General features: G+C 40.3%; 1 protein-coding gene across 13 annotated transcripts in view; it reads right to left on the reverse strand.

Moving 5' to 3' along the window:
* ERC2 (ELKS/RAB6-interacting/CAST family member 2) overlaps positions 1 to 23,119 on the reverse strand; it is a 923,107-nt gene that overhangs the window by 362,387 nt on the left and 537,601 nt on the right. For all 13 annotated transcript variants that reach the window (XM_043587674.1, XM_043587670.1, XM_043587678.1 and 10 more), the window contains one exon: positions 803 to 963. In XM_043587674.1, the coding sequence (XP_043443609.1) occupies positions 803 to 963 (161 nt within the window). The remainder of the gene's footprint in view (positions 1 to 802; positions 964 to 23,119) is intronic.

Consider the following 23,119-nt stretch of genomic DNA (forward strand, 5'->3'; position numbering starts at 1 on the left):
TCTTGCCTACTTCTTTAGGAACAGATCCAGAGCAAGTGATTATTTCTAAAACCTTTGAGTAATTTTCTTTCCTCTGTTCTTCCATGGTGATATTATTTCATTGTAAGAATGAAATAAGAGCTAGGTAGAGATGGGTGTGTCATAGGCCCACAGGAAGGATCACTGCCCAGCAGGAGGCCACACTTTATTGATTAAATCAAAGAAAGATTGGTTCCAGTCTCCCCCTACCCCTTACCTACCCTACCCTCGGGTGAGGAGGAGGAAGTAGCAGGGGGATTTCCAAGTGTGTTTTTATCAGCCCAGCAAATCAGAGTCCTTGCTTTCTAAACAAAGAGGTGCCAACCTTGAGACTCTATGAAAGCCAACACAAGCTATGCATTGTACACATGTGAAAAGAATATAATTAGCAAAGTTATAGTCACAATTAGGAAATACCTCCTCAGAAAGGTTTCCAATTAACTTTGAGCAGCACTCAAATTACTATTGTGCTTAACGAGGACTCTGTCTCTTAGCCAGCTCAAACCTTTGAGACAAATCTAAGAATAACAGTGCAGTCCACAAAACACAGACACACAAAATTTAATGCTGGACTTTTTTTGAATAACAAATATGAAGAATGTGCAAATTGGGACATGGAAGCTATATTGAAAGAATAAGAAGCATGGTTACAGAAATGAATAGTCAAGTGTTGGCTAAATTATTCTTTCTTCAAGCTCTCTCTTCGTCTTCTCTAGCCTTCCCTTCCCCATCCCGAAAGAAAAGTTAGGAAAGAGAATGTAGGAAAACAAAAATGGGTACTCACTTCATCTCCAGGATCTCCTCCAGTTGTTTTCTCCTTTCTATTCGGAGGTTAGCCAAATGGGCTTCTTTTTCAGCCAGGGACTGCTGTGTGGAGGCTAGGCGTGCCTTGGTGGCATCTAGTTCTTGTCTGGTCTTCTCCAATGCATTCATCAGTTCCTCTATCTGAAAGGCACAGGGAACATGGTGCATTATTTCTCCTTCATTGAAGCACAAGGCCTTCTTTGCAAGTCTGTATTCTGACAACACACACAAAGGAATCATAGCCATTCTTGAACAGGTACTGTAACTTAGAGCCCATTCTTTCTTTGTCACTGGTTGAAAATAAATGTTTCAAACACAAGAAATATGCAAATTTCTCCAAGGTCCTCTTTCAATTGGATTGTCCAATAACCTTTATAGAAACTATTTAATATATTTATTAGAAGTAGAAGGTAACTGGCTTGACCCATTTTCAACCTGTGTTTGGCAAAAGTCTCAGATACTGCCTCACAGTTGGTGGAAGGCAACACTCAAAATGCATTTGCCCAGCACAATATACTTTTGTGTGTAGGCCCCAGAGTATTCTGACAGGAAGTTAATCTACGTGTTTCAGATTCATTCATGTTTTAACCTATCAAAACCTTGTTTGGCAAAAGCGATTTGATGTCCAAGGGGCCTCAGGAGTCCCTTCTCACCTCACATCCCTGCCTCACTTTCAGGAAGCAAGGTTTGGCCAAAGGTAAACAGAATTCCAGCCACAAAAGGTTCAAGTTTGATTTGCCCCTGAAGTTTGAGAGGGTTCTAAACTTGAAATAAATGACATGTAACTTTTATAGGGTGCTAATACACCATAGAAATAAGCCAGACTATCAAATATCCAGGATTTTTAGCCAGGTCCCAAAAAATTGGACCAGGGAGCCCCAAGGCAAGGCTTTATCCTCCCCAAACCATTGGGGGCTTTTAAAAGCCAACACACAACAAAAAGGGCTGGTGTTTATGGTTCTGCACCAGAGACTTCCGTGGAGCAAGCCAGTGAAATGCCATCCCTTGCACAGATGCATGCCGCATCCACCCTGCTGATTTAAAACCATGGTTCCAGGAAGTTTCTAGATTCCAGAGTTGATGTTTGGGTTTCTAAGCCACCCTCCTTCCAGCTGAACTTGGCAGAATGGGATCATCCATCACTAAAGTCAACAGAAAACCCTTCAAAATGTGTCAATGACATGTTAAGTTCCAATTCATAAAGACTTTCTACACAATTTCTTCAGTTTTACATGGAATTTACTCAGAATAAGCATTATAGTTCACATCCAAGGTAAATCACATGCTTTTAAGATTCAGAAAACCCTCCATTTTCCCTGATAAAAAGAGGAATTTGATAACCATAGAATGTAAATCAAAGCCAAAACCAAAAAGAGTTTAAAAAGCAAGGAATATGAGGATTAACCATGAAAGTCCCAGAACTACACCTGCTTAATTGTAGAATAAATAGTATTATTATTTAACTTTAGAAACATACAAAATTTAAAAAGCAATCATAATTTGTTTCTCATATAAATTTATAGAATATTATAAATATGACTAGCAGCCCTTCTATCAAGAAGTGCTTGGTGAGACTGAAGCAGGTTTTTTTCCTCCTTCCCCTCCGCCCCCATTTTTGATAGCAGTGTAAAAAAATATCAGAATTATGGTCATTCCAAGTACCAACAAATATTCAGTCTGTCTAACCCTCTATGGGATGGCCTGTGTCTTCATGTCCCTGTTTCCTTTCATAAATCGCTCTATTCAAATGCACTACTGATCCCAGAGAACAGGGAGAGTATCCAGGATTCTCACTTGCTAAATCTCTCTCTCATGAAGTTGAAGCTGACCTGTCTGCAATCCATAGACACAGAGCTACTCAACTGGGCTCCCAGTTCTTAGTTCACCTGCTACTGTACTATTTGGGGCCAGCCCCAACTAATTTTATATTAACCCAATTGTAACAATTACACCTTAAAGTAATGACTTGCAGACTTCCCTGGCCATTTCAGCAATAACCACATAGAGAAACATGGGCACCTAAGAGATGCAGTCCAGCGTTTTTACTGATGGAGATGCCATTGGCTTCCAGCATCAATAACTCCTAGTGTGAGGTGAGACTCCTATTCTCAACAGCTTGCACCAGAGTCTCCAACAGTTTCCCAGGCCAAGGTTTCCCACTCCTCCAAATTCACATACCCCAGGCCAGTGAGCATGGCACACTGAGGACCATTGGGGCTACTGGCGTCAGGTACATAGTTCTAGTCTTCACACAGACACTGTTTGTCCCTGTGATTCTGTACAAATGACCACTTGATTCTTTGAGCTGCAGCTTTCTAGGTGATGCCCATGATACCTCCTCTGCTAAATGCCTGGAGTTCTGCAAACTATTTCCCTTGCTACCACAGCGGGAGCTTTAAAAAGAAAGAAATATTTTCCCTGTTGTGGCTCACATATTCTAGTTCTCCTTCTTTGGGGCACATGGTAGGGCCACACTCCCCTCTCCTTTTTTTTTATTTTAATTTTTTTTAATATATGAAATTTATTGTCCAATTGGTTTCCATACAACACCCAGTGCTCATCCCAAAAGATGCCCTCCTCAATACCCATCACCCACCCTCCCCTCCCTCCCATCCCCCATCAACCCTCAGTTTGTTCTCAGTTTTTTAAGAGTCTCTTATGCTTTGGCTCTCTCCCACTCTAACCTCTTTTTTTTTTTCCTTCTCCTCCCCCATGGGTTTCTGTTAAGTTTCTCAGGATCCACGTAAGAGTGAAAACATATGGTATCTGTCTTTCTCTGTATGGCTTATTTCACTTAGCATCACACTCTCCAGTTCCATCCACGTTGCTACAAAGGGCCATATTTCATTCTTTCTCATTGCCACGTAGTACTCCATTGTGTATATAAACCACAATTTCTTTATCCATTCATCAGTTGATGGACATTTAGGCTTTTTCCACAATTTGGCTATTGTTGAAAGCGCTGCTATAAACATTGGGGTACAAGTGCCCCTATGCATCAGCACTCCTGTATCCTTTGGGTAAATTCCTAGCAGTGCTACTGCTGGGTCATAGGGTAGGTCTATTTTTAATTTTTTGAGGAACCTCCACACTGTTTTCCAGAGTGGCTGCACCAGTTTGCATTCCCACCAACAGTGCAAGAGGGTTCCTGTTTCTCTGCATCCTCTCCAGCATCTATAGTCTCCTGATTTGTTCATTTTGGCCACTCTGACTGGCGTGAGGTGATATCTGAGTGTGGTTTTGATTTGTATTTCCCTGATGAGGAGCGACGTTCAGCATCTTTTCATGTGCCTGTTGGCCATCCAGATGTCTTCTTTAGAGAAGTGTCTACTCATGTTTTCTGCCCATTTCTTCACTGGATCATTTGTTTTTCGGGTGTGGAGTTTGGTGAGCTCTTTATAGATTTTGGATACTAGCCCTTTGTCCGACATGTCATTTGCAAATATCTTTTCCCATTCCGTTGGTTGCCTTTTAGTTTTGTTGATTGTTTCCTTTGCTGTGCAGAAGCTTTTTATCGTCATGAGGTCCCAACAGTTCATTTTTGCTTTTAATTCCCTTGCCTTTGGGGATGTTCCCCTCTCCCTTTTAACTGGGGTGGGTCTTTGGCCAATAAAATAATGTCATTTCCAGGTGGAAAAATTTAAGTGCTAGTACTCAACCCCAATTTTCCCTTTTCTCTGTGACTATAGAAGCATGTTTCAGATGACGCCTCCTTCAGCCTGAGTCCCTGAGTAACCACAATGAAGCCCAAAGCCAACCCACATCATACAAGCAAGATAGAAACCTTTGGTGCTATTTCGGAGGTACACATGCACCCCGATGTTTATAGCAGCACTATCAACAATAGCCAAAGTATGGAAAGAGCCCAAACATCCATTTTTGGATAAATGGATAAAGAAAATGTGGTATACATATACAATGGAGTATTACTCAGCAATCAAAAAAGAATGAAATCTTGCCATTTGCAACTACGTGGATGGAACTGGAGGGTATTGTGCTAAGTGAAATTAATCAGTCAGAGAAAGACAAAAGTCATATTACTTCAATCATATGAGGACTTTAAGAGACAAAACAGATGAACATAAGGGAAGGGTAACAAAAATAACATAAAAACAGGGAGGGGGACAAAACAGAAGAGACTCATAAATATGGAGAACAAACTGAGGGTTACTGGAGGGGTTGTGGGAGAGGGGATGGGCTAAATGGGTAAGGGTCACTAAGGAATCTACTCCTGAAATCATTGTCTCACTATATGCTAACTAATTTGGATATAAATTTAAAAAAAATAAAAAATAAAATTAAAAAAAAATTTTTTTAAATAGTCTCTTGTAAACACAGGGGTCATATCCACCCTCATTTTCTTCAAACCAACTCTTCCCTTGGGTTCTCTGAAGCTCTCTTTTAGATTGGAAACCTACTTCCCATGTTTCTTTTGTAAATTCTTCATCTTCCTGTAGTCTATAATTGGATCCTTCCTCTTATTATTCATTACTAGAGACATTTTCTTCACCCATGTGGATTCTTAGGAGGAGAATTGAGGTCTGTCTCCACAGCTCTCACCTATATGAAGATACCTTTCCAAACTTTATCTTTTACTCACTTGACCTCTTTTACATATACCTAACCACCTGTTGATCACTTTGATTTGAATGTCCTAACATCACTTTAGATTCATTATAATCAAAAGCCAGCTCATGACCCATGCACACCTGCCTAAACCAAATCCTTATTACCTACTCCTGCCCTCCCAACCTGCCACCCACTAACACACCCACAAGTCCAACACCCTAACCTTTTCTCAGTCTCTCATGTTTAAGACCTCAGAACTACATTTGTTTCTTTCTTCTCTTTCTTCATTTATTTTCCATTTATTATCAAGTCTTAATAGCTCTATTTTGGAAACACTTCTGGGATCTATCATTTCCTTTTATCATTACTTTTGATGCCACAAGCTCAGGCCTCTTCCCCTCCCACATTTCTGGAGGGGTTGAAAATAATTGCGTGAGTGTGTGTGTTTGTGTGTGTGTGTGTGCATGTGTGTCTGTTCCTAGCCTTTGTCTCTACCCCTACCCTAAATAAATACATGGCTTTGTTTGATCAGCTTCTCCCCCATCATAGTATATCTCTCAGTGAGGTCCATTGCTGGATTTTAGGATGTAGAATTAGCTAATGGGTAGCAAAGTAAACTTGAGAAACTGAGCACAAAGGTACAGGACTTTGAAGCACAGGCTACGGTGCTCTATGTAATAAAAAGTGGGAGAAAGAAGTCAGAGGGGAAAGAAGAAGAATGATCCTTGAGACTTGGGACAGAGAGAAGTTTATTTTAAGGGCAAAATAAGGAAATTGCAAAGAAGAGAAAAAGGGAAGGAGGAAAAAGTCACTATGGGTTATTCCTGGGGCCCCTTCAATGTTTTCCAAAGACACACATTGAAGAATTAGACTACCCTTTTGATTTTTTTCAGCTGTTTTGACTGTGTGTGTTTGAATGTGTCTTTTAACTGGATCCCTTAGGTCTGAGATTCAAAGATGTCCCACAGGACTCACTGTCACAACTTATGCCTACTGCCAAAACAATATGCCTAAACCACCAATATTTTGTCAAAAATATTACTGGCCCGGCTCCAACATCTCAAGGAGCTCCCAATTACCCACAGTAGTGGCCTTCAAATTGTGTTCCCTAGAGCCCCAGGGTTTCCCAAGGGCACCTGTGGCCTGATAACAGATCAATGGCATGGGAAGAGGAGTGTGAATTAGCAGGGATCTTTGTCCACCATCCCACATTCACAGGGAGTCGTTCTACTTGTATTTGTTTTATATATAGAATTCCACTCAGGATTTAATTTCAAATTTTTAAAAAAAGTTTAACATATTTTAAAATACTGAGAATGATTAAAAGCATGATTATGAAGCAGACTGTACTAAACATACTGTTTTACCATATATGAGTCATAAAACTTTGGGAAAGGGTCTGAGTTTTCTCATCTGTAACAAAATTATTTCTCATAAGAGTTACTACAAGTATTAAGTGAAGCAATGAATGTAAAGTTCTTAGTGCAGACACTGGCAATGGCAAATATGAAACCAGTACATTCTTAAAAGAAGAGGTAGTAATGTTAATGAAACAGAATTCAGGAAATAGCTTACCACTCACTATCTGTGTCACTCTGAATTATAAAAGTTCAGTGGGCCTCAGGTCCCTCAATTGTGATATAAGGGTAATAACAGACCTTAGCTCACAGGACTTTTATAAAGATTCAATGGGTTAACATTTGTGATACCCTACAAACAATGCCTAGTACTTGGTGTCATAGAAATGTCAGCTCTTATTAATACAGTGCCTAGTAAGGATTCAACCCATTTTATGTTTAGTTATTACTGAGTTCAAATTTTTTGCTTCCTGTCACCTACCCTCAACCGCATACACACACACACACACACACACAGATGCACACGCACACATGCACACCCCTGGACTGCCCTATGTTGACCCGCTCCAGTTACTGAAATCTTCCATCTTTTAAGTTCTGTCACTTCACAGGATACAGCAATTAAAAACTGGAGCTCTGAAAAGCACATACCTGGTTAAAGCTTTGGTTTCACAATAGGATCTCTACAACCTGAGGCCAATCTTAACTCAGTGCTTCCTAAACTTTGTTGCACATTAGAATCCTTTGGAAAGATGTGAAAAATCCTGATGCCATGGTTGCATTAAATCCCAGTGTTTGAGGATGGGAGTCAGGCTTTATATTTTATTAAAGTTGCGGATGATTTCAAAGTAATTCCAAAGTGCAGCCGAGTCTAGATACCCTGGATATTACTGACGTCTCTCTAAATCTGCAGGTCCTCCCCTATAAAATGGGAAGGAGATGGAAACTACTGCACGGGATTGGCAAGAGCATAAAGCATCCAGCCCTCTGTGTTGGACACCCTGGAAATGTCCAGTACATGACAGTTACCATTGTCCCTAGTCCAACCCAAGTACCAAATACCAGTTCTTACTGTCGACACTTGACTTTATGCCACCTAATCAAATACCACTTCACATTTCTGCACAACTTTTCATGTGTATGCTTAATTGCTACCACTGGATCATAATCCCCTGGAGGGCAAAGACCACATCTCTGTCTTCTTTGGAAGTGCCTTCAGCGTCTGACACAACACTAGCATCCATACTCAATAAATACCTACAGAATGGGAGGAAGGGGAATGCAAAGGCATAATTCTGAAACGCCCTCCTTTGGCTCACTTAGTGCAATGATGGATGAAGTGTAAGTCCGAACCTGATACTTTCCTACCCCATAAATCAGTGGTCCCCTTGCCATCATCCTCACCAAACACCCTTCAAGGTCTTGCTCTCTGCTGCCTCAAGCACCTTCTCTTTGCTATGGAGATGAGAGGGCTCAGTTACCCAGATCTTGAATGCAAGGGGGTCCCACATTCACTGTAACCCCGGCAGCCACTAAGAGCACCCAGAAACCTGAGTTTCTGGGCACAATAAAAGTGTCCCAAGCTTTGACCTGGGGTACAAGCAAGCCAGGGTTTTGTCCTGCTCTGTAGTCCACATGCTCTGCCCTGGGACCTGGAAGATGTATACTCCCTCCTTCCTTCCACCACCTCACTGGATGTCTCCTATGTGCCAGGCACTCTGCTGGACACTTGTGACAGGCTCCCCCTCAGAAGCGGTCTGGTTTGGCAGGCAGGCTTAAATGAAAAAACTATTTAATCACAATTGTGATTTAAAAAAAAAAAGCTATTAAAGAAAAGTACTGAGTGATAAGCAAGAGTAAAACAAGAGCCAATCCTGCCCTAGGCCTCATGGTCTGCCTCCCTAAATCAGTCGAGTGGGAGTGGCTTGTTGAAGAGGAAGGAAAAAATGAATGCTGGTTGCCCAGGCTGTGGGGCCTTGTGGTCCTCTTCATTAGGGAATTATTACTTGGAGAATTACAGTGTTTATGAATCAATAACCGCTTTTGAGAAGTCCAGCAGGAAAACAACACATTTGTCTCGACTTAACACAGCGTTTGCTTCTTTTAGAAGTACATCTATTGGTAATTCACCAGACCATAATATTTGCTGGGGGAAACATTTTTTTTAGAAAGCTGTTTAATTCCTAAAATGCCACCTTCGATGAAAACAGAATTCACAGCAACCTCAGAAGTCTTTTGCAAGTCTCAAGATGTTCCAGTTTAAAACAATTTCCTAAAAAGTCCCGAAATACGTCAAGACCAAAATTCTGATCCTATACCTAGAAAGCTAGGATTACATTTTAAAATATATCAGCTTGGTGTTACAAATCTAGAAAATAATAATTAAAGGCTTCTTCAAGCTAGATGTCTACTAGGCCACAGGGGCACACCAATTTAAAAAAACTTATATAGTTGTGTGTCATTTCTGATTTTATTAGTCATTCCATGTGGCAGATTATAAAATTGTTGAATTACCAGGACTATTCAATTGTATTCAAATAATTCATAACTCTGTACACTTTAAGAATAATGAAGCCACGGGGCACCTGGCTGGCTCAGTTGGTTAAGTGTCCAACTTCAGCTCAAGTCATGATTTCATGGTTCACAAGTTCGAGCTCCGCGTCAGATTCTGTGCTGACAGCTCGGAGCCTGGAACCCTCATTGGATTCTGTGTCTCCCTCTCTCTCTCTGCTCCTCCCCTATCTCTCTCTCCCTCTCTCTTTCTCTTTCTCTCTCTTCCTCAAAAATAAATAAACAGTTAAAAATAAAAGAATAATGAAGCGGTCAAATGAATTTCTAGAGTCCAGTGCTTACACCCAGCTCTGGAGAAACTGTCGGAACTTTTAAAGTGAACAGTGGAGTCTTAAAACAATAAAATAAAAAACCTGTTTAAGACCTTAAATCATTAACATGTGTCGACTTAGACTTACACATACATTTGTGTTGTTTAACTAAATATTTGAAAACCAGCTTTTCTCTCAGTTATCTGCCAAGAGCCCCACTCTGGGTTCTGTGTGTCTCTTTCTGACACGTGGCAACATCTCGTGCTTTTCATGAGGCCTGCTTGGCAAGAGCTGATCTTCAAATATTTTGATAAAACAATTTTTTTTCTTAAATCGTAAGTCAGTATTGAGTTAGTGTCTATTTTGTGTTAATGATTTGTAATTTTTAAAGTTTTTAAACCATGTTTTAAAAATACACAGGCTCTTCGGCCTTAGACTTCACCATCCATCCTGGCTTTCTGTCTTCACTCATCCTGAGTGCAAGAAGATGGTAGTTCTCAGTTTGCACCAGAACACAGAGCCAATGAAATCCCCATACCCCAGGTTATAGCCAAATTGGAATGTGAATTGGTCCTGTGGGAATAGCCAGGACCTAGCCCAGCTCTCCTCTGGGCACAGAGGTCACCCTGATAAACCTGAAACCTCTCTCCTCAACAGCAAGAACATCTCAGACAGTGATGTTGTGAGCAAAGGAGCTGTTAAAACGAGGCTCCTAATCTTATTTTTCCAATTATTCTTATCTGACATTTCTATCTCCACCTCCTTCCCACCTCCCCACTGCTGCCTTAGAGTGACACCTTTTGGAAATGGTTGAAACTGAAAATGCTCAGACTGCTGTCTGCCTGGACCTGGCCACCCTCAAGATTGTGTTTGGGATTTGTTTCCTCCTTGCTGAAGTTAAAGCATCTAGGAGGTTTGCTTAAATGTGACACCTCTGATCCTTCAGCAGCAAACAAACACCCACATCAAATGAGTGTGTTTGGGTTCAAGCTCTTTGGTTTTGACTGCATTTTAAATTCTCCCTTTTCCCTTTTCTCTTCCCGGGCTTATTAACAAAACTTCACACCATAACAAGAAGATGGGTAGAGAAGAAATGTGTACAATGCATACATCTGACTTAGACTCTGTTAAATCAAACAGTGTTAGAATACAAATGAAGAAAAGTTTCTCTACAATGTCCTGAGAATTCTTCATTCCAGATTGGACTAGGCTCAGTGGAACCTCCTTGATAAAAAGACTGTGTAGATGAGTTTCTGTTTATTTTTTGGTGTAGTACTTCTTGAACAATTGGGAAGCATTCTTTACTTTACGTGTGCACAGTTCTGCAGCATGGCAAAGAGCTGGTCTTTTCCTTAACAGTCCCAGACATTCTTGGAAGCAGTATAGCTAATGGTTAAGACTATGAACCTTGAAGCAAGAAGGCTTAGGTCCCAATCAGGATCCAGCCATGTGCTAGCTGTATGACTTTGTAAGAGATACTTGACCTCTGTTAACATCAGTTTCCTTCTCTGTAAAATGTGGATAATAATTGTACCTCCTGGGCTCCTTGCAAAGAATACCTGAGTTGTAATAGTTACATAGTGGGCACATAGCAAGCAGGCAGTAACCTGTAATCAGTATCAATAGTGATGTTAGTTTACTCAGCCTAGTAGAGGAGAAGTAAGCAAGGAAAAAAGTGAATTTCCATCTTACTACATTTTCAGAGAGACACGGTATTTTTCATCTTCAATGGAATGGTGAAAATTTTTACTACGAAATCTATAACAAACAAATTAATCACCCTCAAAATATGTGTTATTCATATTTTAGTCTAACTTAGCTGAATTCCAAACACAACCATGAAGGAACTCATGAAGATATTAGAGAAGTGTTATCCAACTGAACTTACTATAATGATGGTGAGGTTCTAATCTGCACTGTCCAATACACATGTCACTACATGTGGCAATAGAGCACGGGAAATATTACTGGTGCAACTTAAGAAATGAATTTTTATGGCAGTTTAATCTTAATTAAAATTTAATAGCCAATTCTAATGGCTACTGTAATGAAAAGAGCCAGTATTTAGAAATTATTTCAATCTTTGTGGAAAGTTTACCTTTTTTAAATATCTGATAAAAACTTTTAAATTCCTTTAAATTCACTATAATTCATGAATTACCATTTGATCCAGTGTTTCCACCTTAGGAATTTATTCTAAGTATATCCTAAGGGATGTTCCCAGAGGAAATTATTGTGAGGATACAATAAACATGTTCATCATAGTGTTGTTTATAAAAATCAGAAAAATTGTGTATGTATATGTATAGACACATATATAAATACAAATGCATACATATAAATATACCTTGCAAATAAATGAGTTAAATAAATTCGAGTGTGTGTGTGTGTGTGTGTGTGTGTGTGTGTGTGTTACAAAGAAACTGGAGAGTAAATTAGAGGCATACAATTGTTGAGATGTTGGACAGATATTAAACACTGTAAATGTAAAGGAAAGAGGCTCACGAATTCCTAAGTGAGAAAAGCAAGTTAGTAAATAGAAAATACAATACAATCCAAACCATATGTGGGGTTTTAAATGCATATTCACAGAAAACAAAAAGACTAGAACGAAGCACATCAAAATATTAATGATGGGTTTGTTTCTAGGCACAGACATTTCAGGTAATCTATTATATTCTTCTTTGTATTTTTGTTGCAAATATGAATTATTAATGTAAAAAGAATACTGTTTTGAAAATTGCAACCAAGGAAGTTCTGCAGAAAGTACTACTGTTCCCACTGAACAATTGGTTGCTGGTAAACCAGTCTCCAAAGGAGATTTATAAAGCAGAAGTCTAGAGCAGGGCGGGGCCCTCTGGTGGCAGTTACAGTGGCAGCTACCCTCAGCCAAAATAATCTTAACTCAGGCCACACTTCCGGGCATGGCTGCTTTGCCCCTTGACAGTCACTTAGATTTATGCTGATTATAATCCCGGTTCACCAGGGAGTGTTTGAGTGTTGGTGACTCCGGAGCTGTCAACAGTCATTCCTACCACCTCACCCTACCCCACAATGTGCTTGAATGTTGTTCATTTCATTACTGTTCCTTAAGAAAGTTCCTATGGGTTTTGGAAGTCCAGTATGGTTGTTTTTTCATTTGTTTTGTTTTGTGTTGTGTTTGTGCAGCATTTTATAATTCTGTTATTATTATTTTGTTTCTGCATCACTCAAAATTAGTTGTCAGGCCCTAAAAAGCCAGAACCATTTGTTCATGCCACTAAGCCACCTCTATTAGCAAGGTCTATTCATTGCTATTCAACAAATCAGGGCAATGTTCTCAAACAGACCTACTTTCTTGTGATGCAAGGAACAATTCTGAGGCATTTCCAAGGAGCAAGAATGAAAGAAGGGGGCCTCTTTCACTCTGAATTCTCCTACTGGCTTGGCTTTGCAGGAGATCCTTGTCAATGATGACATATTTCAATCACCCAAATCAAGCCTGACTCCAACCCCTTTCCTGGTACCCACAGGCCCCTTGCATCACAGTTCCATCAACCTTGAGAAATAGGTAGTGGCCTCTCTGTATGTCACCTTGGTCCTCGATCATATGGAGTCCAATGCATCCTTGATCCTCCCACTGGACCCAGCATCTGCTCAAACACACAGTATAGGGTCAATAAATAATTGTGGGAGGAATGCCAAGAGAGAGAAAAGAAGAGAAGAAACTATACTGTGGAAAAGTAATCATTACGTCTGATTTAAATAATATGGTTTCCTAAAACCCATTTGATCCTGACATACTTCCAAAGGAGCAGATCATTCAACTGATGAGTAACTCAAGTTCAGAAAAGATACGGGATTTACCTGAGAATTGTAGATGTCTTACTCTTTCCCAGAATGTGAGTCTGACTGTTGAGTACAAATATAGTAAGACAATTGTTAGATGGGGCTATATTGAGATGATGTGGGCCATGAGACCCTCAACAGTTAAACACAAACAAACAAACAAACAAATAAACAAAGACCTTGGCTCATTCTCCTCTGTGTCCTCAGGCCTGAACACAGCATCTAGCATACAGCCAGAAGCCAAAGATATATGGATGAACATAATTTAGTGAATAGACCTGGGTCTCATTTGAGTCACTGGAGTAGAATATTCACTATACTGCTTTGATTCCAGTGCTGTTCCAAAATATCTTACTTGACTTTAGTTATTAATTTTCCATTACTATGTAACAATTTGCCACCAACTTGACAGCTGACAGTTCCATAGGTCAGAAGTCCAGGCAGGAAGCATGGTGTGGCTGGTTTCTCCACTCAGGGCCTCACAAGGTTGAAATTGAGATACAGCAGGCTACCTTCTCATCCAGAGCTCAGGGGGACCCTCTTCCAAGTTTATGCAGTTGAAGCAGAATTCAGTTCCCTGCAGTTGTAGGTGTGAAGTTCCCTTCTCCTTAGCACTCCTAGCTCCTAGAGACCATTTTCATTCCTTGTCACATGGCCCACTCAAATTTTTAAATCCAGCAATAAAAAAAATCACGCTTGCATCAAATTTTTCTCATGCCTTGACTCTTTTTCTTCAGAAATTGCCCACTCCCTTTTAAGGGCTCACTAATTAGATCAGGCCCACCAAGAATAATCTCCCTTTCTTAAAGGCAAGTATGTCATATAACATACCTAATCACTGTAAAAATATAAAATTGCATTTCAAAATATATGTGCCAAATACAGGGGAACTTCTTTAACATGATAAAGAACATTTACCAAAAATAATCTACAGCTACCATCATACTTAATGGTAAAAGACTGAATGCTTTCCTCTAAGATCAAAAGCAAGGAAAGGATATCTGCTCTTACCCTTCTTTTTTTTTCATTTCTTTAATGCTTATTTTATTTTTGAGAGAGAAAAAGACAGAGCATGAGCAGGGAAGGGGTAGAGGGAGAGGGAGACACAGAATCTGAAGCAAGCTCCAGGCTCTGAGCTGTCAGCACAGAGCCCAACGTGGCTCAAACTCATGAACCACGAGATCATGACCTGAGCCAAAGTCTGACGCTGAACTGACTAAGCTACACAGGTGCCCCTGCTCTTACCTATCTTATTCAACAGAATATCTGGAGTTCTAGCCACTGCACTAAAGCAAGAAAAATAAATGAAAAGCATAATAATTAGAAAGAAAATAACAAAACTATCACTACTTGCTAATGAAATGTCTATGCAGAAAATCCTGAGAAAATTCCTAGAACTAACAAATGTGTTCAGCAAGGTTGCAGAATACAAGATCAACACACAAAAATTATATATATATATATATATGTGTGTGTGTGTGTGTGTGTGTGTATATATATATATATGTATATATAGTAAATATGTGGAAACCAAAATTAAAAAGCAAATACCATTTATAATCATTCCAAAAAATGAAATATTTAAGTATTAACTTAAAACATGTATAGGATGTATATGCTGGAAATTACAAAATTCTGATTAAAGAAATCAAAGAGAATTTAAATAAAGAGAGCAATATGGAGCGTTCACAGATTAGAAGACTAAACATAGTAAGTATGTCAACCTTTCCAAGATTGATATGCATGTTTAATGTAGTTCCTATCAAAATCCCAGCAAGTTTAGGGGTGCCAGGTTGGCTCAGTTGGCTAGGCATCTGACTTCAGCTCAGGTCATGATCTCATGGTTCATGAGTTCAAGCCCCGCATCAGGCTCTCTTCTGTCAGCACAGAGCCTACTTCAGATAATCTGTCTCCCTCTCTCCCTGCCCCTCCCCCCTCAAAAATAAATAAACATTAAAAACATTTTTTTTTAATCTCAGCAAGTTTTTTTTTTTAGACATAGATAAGCTTACTCTAAAATTGATATGGAAAGGCACAGGATCCAGAAAGCTAAAACAATACTGGCAAAGAAGAATAAAGTGGAAAAAATCACTCTACCTGATATTAAGGCTACTGTATAGTTACAGTTACCAAGACCAGTAATATTGGCAGAGGGACAGACACATAGGTCAGTATACGGAATAGAACACAGAAACAGACATACATGAAAATGTTCCAGTGATGTTTGGCAGAGGAGCAAAAGCAATTCAGTGGAGTAAAAGATAGATAGCCTTTTCAATAAGTCGTGCTAGAATATTTGGACATCCACAAATGAACAGCAAAAAGATATTGCACTAAACTATAGTCAAGAAGTCTCAAAACTTAACAGTAAAATCTCTAATACAATTCCAAAATAGACGAAGACATGAACAGACTATGTTGCTGAAAAGAACATGCAGATGGCAAGTAGGCACACACAAAACGTTCTATATCACTAGCCATTCGAGAATTGTAAATTAAGACCACAATGAAATATTGCCACACACCTATCTGAACGGCTAAAATTAAAAGTAGTGACAATATCAAATGCTGGTGAGGATCCCGAGAAACTGGATCCCTCATACAATGCTGGCAGGAATGTAAAGTGGTGCAACGACTTTGGAAAACAATTTGGCAGTTTCTTATAAAATTTAGCATGCAACTACCATATGGTCCAGCAATGGTAGTCTAATTATTTACGTCAGAGAAATAAAAACTTGCGTTCACACAAAAACCTGTGTTGAACGTTGATAGGAGCTGTATTACTGATAGCCAAAAACTGAAAACAACCAGGGTTTCCTTTAACTGGTGAATAGTAAAACAGATTGTGGCATATCTATACTGTGGAATACTACTCAGCAATAGCAAGAAGCAAAGTATTGATACAACCAACAATTTGGAGGATTCACCAGTAAATTATGAAATTGAAAAAACCAATCCCTGAAGGCCGCATCCTATGTAATTCCACTTACATGATGTTCTTGAAATGACAAAATTATACAAATGGAGAACAGATTAATGCTTGCCAGGGATAAGGGCTGAGAAAGGAGAAGAAGTTGAATGTAGTTATAAAAGGGCAGTGTGAGGGATCCTTATGGCAGTGGAAGTGTTCTGTAATCAGACTGCATCAGTGCCAATACCCTGGTTGTGATATTGTACTGTAGTTGTACAACGTGTTACCACTGGGGGAAACTGGGTAAAGGTTACACAGGATTCCTCTCTATTAATTTCTGAAAACTGTTTATGAATCTACCATTATGTAAAAATTAAAGGTTAAAACAATTTTAAGTGTATGTCATATATACTAGGCGCCCACTTCAGCTGGGAAAAGGACAGTGAGAGCAAATACTGGGGGAGACGGGAAAGGCTCACATAAGGTGAGGCCATTCCCATTATCCTGAGGAAGAATCCTCTCCAAAATGTCATAACTATCAGGATGTCAGCAGAGAATGCTCATGTTGTAAATGCTTTCCAGTCGCAATGTCAACCACATACGCAGGCAAAACCATCAGCATTCAAATCAATGGGTTGATACCTACTGAATTAGGATGTGAAAGTGATTTCCTTAAGAGTCAAGTGATTACAATATCATAATTGTGGTCCCCTTTTTATAAAACCAACCCCCCCCCCACACACACAATTTTAAAATGCTATGTTCAATAATAGCTATCAGTGCATCATAGGCTAACCCATAAAGGCCACTGGAAGGTATGGTTTCCTTATAATTATAATCCAGGTAAGTAAAAAAAAAATCATAGTAAAGCTTCATTATCCTCAAACTAAATACATCCTCCAGACTTCTGGCTTGGTTAGCTCCTCAGTGGGAGGAAAGCAAAAACCAGACATAAAGTGCCAGAATGAAATCTTCCGCTTCAATTTCTTCTTTATTTAAAACATTTTATAGGGCTTTATGTTGACCCTGTGGCTTCAGGAGAAGGAAATCCTCCGAAATGTGTCCCTGGGGCACAGCATCCCCCACAGCGACTTGGCTCCCTTCTTTCAGAGCGATTACTGCTGCATGGAAAAAAACAATTCTTAATTGGTTAACTTTGGGAAAACCGCTTCATAAAGAGAAGACTTGGAACAAAGACGCCCACCCAAACAGTCAGCTCTCTCCACATACAGAGAGTGACTGGGGATGAGTTTGAGAGATGCCACATAAATGAGGCTGACAGACAGAACAGAACTGCACTTTCAAGCTTGATGGAGGGTTTATCCACTTTCCTTCCTCTCTAAGTGGAATTAGGTATCCACGGGATCACAACAGCAGATCTGCTAAACTCTGCCTCTCTTCCAATCCCAGCAGTCATCAGTGTGCTGCTCAACATCCTCCCTGCTCTCCAGGGACTGAGACTTTCCTTTCTGGCCATCCATCTGAACTAATGAGAGTGGGGTTATGACACTGGGCTCCCAGGACCAGTTACTCTGCTTCTCACCTGGCTCTGCACCGGAGATTGTCCCTCAGTCCCTGTTAGGGGCTGTGTATTGGTCCCAAGGGAGCCCAGTGGACAGTGGGTGGATGGCAAGGGTCAAATCCAGCCTACTCCTATAAAAACAACTGAAGTACACATCCTGCCGAGCATAATTTTCATGCTTAAAAGCAGCAACTTTTGTTTTTCTCAATTACCCTAACACACTGGGAGCATTCACTGTTAATCCGAGCAGAGAGAAAAACTACTCACATCTTAACCTGTGACACTTTGTTCTTCAAAACTTCACAGTTGTGATGGAAAGTGCTCTGTTGACAGGACAATTTATACTCATATTAAATCCCAGGTTTTACCAAGTACTTGTAGATATCTATGTTTTCCCCACAAAATGTTTTCTACAATTTATGCCTTTGAACTCTAGTTTCAAAATAAGTGATCCTTTCTCCAAGTAGCTCTTTTCAGATAAAAAAAAAAAATCACCATTTTCATTACTAATATGAGATCACAGTCTAGTCCCATATAAAGTGATTAAACATAACCCTGGTATTAAATAGTCTCAAGACAAATGTAAGTGAAAACATTGGATTCCTTGCTTGACCACCAAATGCTCACTCAAGGGTCTGAATGCTTCTGCTGGGATGTTTTCTTTCTTTTATGATTTCTCAAATATGTAAATTACCTTGTTTAAAAATAATTCTCCTCTCCTTTCTTTAAGAATTAATACTGTTATAACTATCTATAAGGAGATCATGACATCTGGACTTCAGGAGAGAAACATTCTTGGTATTTAAAATATCTAACAACTATACATATATGGAAATGAATACCCCATTTTGATGGGTCACACTCAGTAACCTTAGAGGCGCCTCTATCTGGGCAATAGTTCCTTTTGGACGAAACACAATTAGGCTGTGTAATGTGCTGAATCCCTTCAGATAAACCGTGTGCACACAGCCGAGCCACTCTCGTGCTGGCTTTAAGGCTGGGGCTGTCAGGCCCACTTCTCTGGTTAATGTCAGTAGCACTATGTATAAAAGGTGACTCCAGTGTGTACAAATGTTGATCTTTAGAGAAGTCATGCCTAGACTCACACACACATCCACTCTTTCGTCCACTAGGTCAACGGCAGGAACAGAGGGCGACCCCAAAAGGAGCTTGCCAAGAGCAGAGTCTTACTTGTCAGGTTACATTGCCCCCAGGGACTTCCCTGCCTGAGATTAATCCATAATCCTGTTTCGTGTTTAAAAAAATTTCAGGTTCTAAAAGCCTTGCCTATGAGACAGTTTCAGAGGCGACAGGGAAATGTTCTAATACACAGTAACAAATTAAGTGCCAATGCAAGTAAGCACAGAAAAGAAAGGGACTGTGTGGAGTAGGTGCCGCAAAATGTTTGCCCTTGTCCAAAATCATTTCTTTACAGTTCCAGAATAGACACTAAAAACATATTTGAATGGCTGGAGTACCTGTAGGTCTAAAGAAAAAAAAAAAAGACACACAGCTATTCAGCTTGCTGCGCAAGTTAAGTGAAATAAAGATGCCCCCTGATGGAAAACACAGCCGAGGTTCTGAAGAAACATAATATTCGCTGATGTGACTTCCAAACTAAATTTCATCTGAATACCAAACAGTAAGAAAGCTCTCATCTCAGCTCTGAACAATCCTATTTTTATTACATCAAAACTGTTTCTTCCCTTGCCAACCTCATTCTACCCCTTTTTACTACAAAGTTAATGTCCAGAAAGCGTCCTTTTACAACTCTAGCAGACCTGACCAAAAAAAAGCAGGAATTCCCAATGCTGTAGAAACCATCATGAACATGTTCTCATCTGGATGATTCAAAAAAGTGTAACTCACTCCACTCTATGGCAAAGAAAGAGAACATCTTGGAGAAAACAGTTCTGCACGAGATGGCCATGGGAACTCCTTGACACTCGGGAGCACTGAGGTATGGACAGAGACACCTGGCCTGGTGGCATCTTCTACTTTGATTCAGAGAGAAGGAAAAGCAGGACAGCTAATAATACAAGTTCCCATTCTGATTCGTGGCTCAGTCTTTGCTTAGAGCCATTCCTGCTAAGATTTAACTTACAACGTTTGGCAACCAGGCTGACCTCTTCAAAGGCAAAGGTGAGCATGGAAAGAGCATTTTCCACGCAGATGCATCCTCTCTAGTGTAAGAAAAGCAGCTCCAGTTTCCAAAGGTGAGAACAAAGGACACAACAAATCACCAACCATGTTGCTCATGGTTTGGAGCTGCATGTGTTGTAAGGTGTGCATGTGCATGTGTGTGTGCACATGTGCACAGAGAGCATCCCTCCTGTTCCCTCCCATAAATGCCCCCAATGCATATTCCCACCCTCAGTGATAGCTGAGGATGAATTACCATTTCTATTTTTTGTACTACAGGTGGAGAGAGCCCAAACCCTACAATTGAGCAGACTAAGGAATTTTTACACCTACAAGCACTGACTTCCAAAATCAAAATATAGTTTTCAAAGAGGCAATATGGTTTCTATTACCTTGCAGATAAAACCCCCAACTCCTTCTCCTGACTGACAAGGGTCCTGTTTTATCCAGCCATTCCCTGAACCCTCAACAACATCCCGTGCCACTGTGACCTTCCCTGGCCCTTGTAGAATCTGGTCTTTCTCCTCTACCATGCCTTGTTACTCTCCTACCCTTTCCAAACCCTTCAAACAACAAGCATCTTCTCACCTATCAGGTCTCAACAAAAATGTCACCACCTCCAAAAGGCCCCTCTGAATCCCCTTAAAGTAGCTGTCTGCCTCCCACCTGTCCCTGGTATTCCTCTCAGCTCCACGTTTGTTTCCTTCATAGCATGTATTACAATAAATTACTCCACTTAACAATTCCTTTGCACGTACCTTCTCATTTCCCTCACTAGGCTCTTTGCTTCACGTCTCACTTAGCCAATTATCTGTAATTCCCAACTGGGGTTTGGCATGTGGCTGGCACTTAATAAATACTTAACTCATAACCAGAATTAGTAAAAAAAAGTAACACCTGATATTCACACCAGTGGTTCTCAAGGGGGTCCCCTAACCAGCAGCAGCAGCTTCGTCTGGGAATTTGTGAGAATGCACATTCACAGCATCCTTTCCCGTGCCCCTGTCTCTACCTACTGAATCAGAAATTCTAACGGTATAGCCCAGCAATCTGTGTACTCTTCAGACAGATTCTGAGACATGTTCAAGTTTAAGAACTACTGGTTCTTAAACAATATTGCCCACTTTCCAAAGAGTCTTTAAGCATAGATGTCATTGATCTGCCTCTATTTGAGAAAAGAAAGAATTAGCACATTGTCACAGGGGATATATCTTTGTAAGCAAACAATGACTGTGATCATTCAGCTCAGAAAAGACCCTGAATTGATAAATGTTTGGGGGAAAGTCAGTGAAAGAAAACCAATGCACATTCAGGATATCCTCGCTCATTTCTGTTCATGCAGGCAGAGTGATCAGGCTTTATGTCAAGATGCTGCAGGCAAACTACTGGTTGGCATTCCTGCCTTATCCATGGGGATGGTCCAGAAAGGAGCCCAGATGGCTTGCCTACCCAACCCCACTTTGATGGTAAGGTTCTTAACACAGACCTTGGTTTGTCAGTCATCTTTGCACCCAGGCCTTGACCTAATACTTAACACAGAGTAATCACTCAGAAAGAGTCTACAGAAGAATCAGTGGCTGAAATAGGTGCCATGGCATCCGTGCAGCTGGGGAGAAGCAAACAAGGGGGCTTTGCTTATGGAATTTATTAATGGGCTAATTGCCTTTATAGGAAACAAGTGATTCAAAAACATGAGAGAGTTTGTAATAGGTGAAGAAAAAGTACAGAACTGAGAGTCAACAAGGATCCATGTTCAAATCCTGTCCACTTGAGGCTATATGTCTTTGGTCAAGATACCTGACCTCACTGAGCCTCCCATTCCTCAAGTGGACATGGGGATCATACATCCTGCCATACAGGGCAGTTGTGGGGATTAAATGAGGTTGCAGGGTAAATGTCCAGCACAGCATCAGGCATGTAGTGAGTACTCAAAACACTGTCATGATCTGTAATATCATTATCACATACTTGTTTAACTGGGGAAAATGAATCAGAGTTATGTCCCCCTGATGTAGTATGCATTCTGAAAGCCTTTAATGTAGGGCGGTTAGGGAATTATATTCCTGTCTATCCCATAGCTTTCAGCGTGTTGAGAGAGATCCATCAGTATAAAATAGGAGGAAACACAGGCACTGAGGTTGGGTAGTTGATGGCTTTAATTCTTTCTCTGCCACTTACCAGCTGTGTGACCTTGCGTAAGCCACTTACACTCTCTGGGCTTCTGCCTTTGTAGATTGGAGATAATAATACACTTCACACAGGTCGTACTGAGGCCTGGAGATTAAAATGTCCATGAAACACTCAGCCCTGTGCCCTGCCCCTTAGTAAGCACTTGATAGATGATAAGTATTATTCACTAAAACTAACAATAAGCAGGACAGAATTCCATCTATGCTATAGAAGAGGCATGAGCAGAGTGTTAGAGCATAAACAAGGAGAAGATACATTTGGAAAAGTGAGACAAGGGCAGGGGAAGCTTCTCGGAAGCGATAGTATTTAAACAATGTCTTAAAACAGGAGTCACAAACCCAAACACTGGCAGGGCAAAGCACTTATTAACAAGAATTGATGCTGGCCAGGCAGGGAAAATGCTCCTTAACTGCCACTAATTTCCACAGGCAAAAACACGGGTTCTCTCATTGAAAGAGAAAAAAGTATCTGAGCTTTTCTTGGGAAATCTGATATTTTTAAAATACTATCTCAATTAAAAAGAAAAAAAACCCCACAAACTTACCTGAATTCACAAAACACATCTACTGTTGACATCTGGCCACTGGCTACCAGTTTTCACCTTCTATTTTAAAGGATGGGTAGAGTTTTGTCAAGCAGGGATAGTGGTGAGATCATCCTAGCAAGAAAACAGTCTGGGCTGAAGCAGGGGAAAGGTAGAGGTAGAAAGGCCAGGAAGCTTTCAGAAATCAGAATACTGAGCCAGGAGACTGAAAGGGAGAGGATGGGGAACAGAAATGCCAGGAAGCAAGAAGCATGTGGAGAAGGCTTTCAGGGAGAGGTATGGGCTGGATTGACAGGGTAGGTCTGAGAATATGGACGTGGAAAAGGAAGGACTTTGAAATGAAGAACAGAAACCCTACCAGGCCACTCTCTTCCCTTCTTTGGGCCTTAGTCTTCCCTTTTGTAAGGTGAG

Source organism: Prionailurus bengalensis, chromosome A2 (assembly GCF_016509475.1).
Source record: "Prionailurus bengalensis isolate Pbe53 chromosome A2, Fcat_Pben_1.1_paternal_pri, whole genome shotgun sequence".
NCBI classification, from domain to species: domain Eukaryota; kingdom Metazoa; phylum Chordata; class Mammalia; order Carnivora; family Felidae; genus Prionailurus; species Prionailurus bengalensis.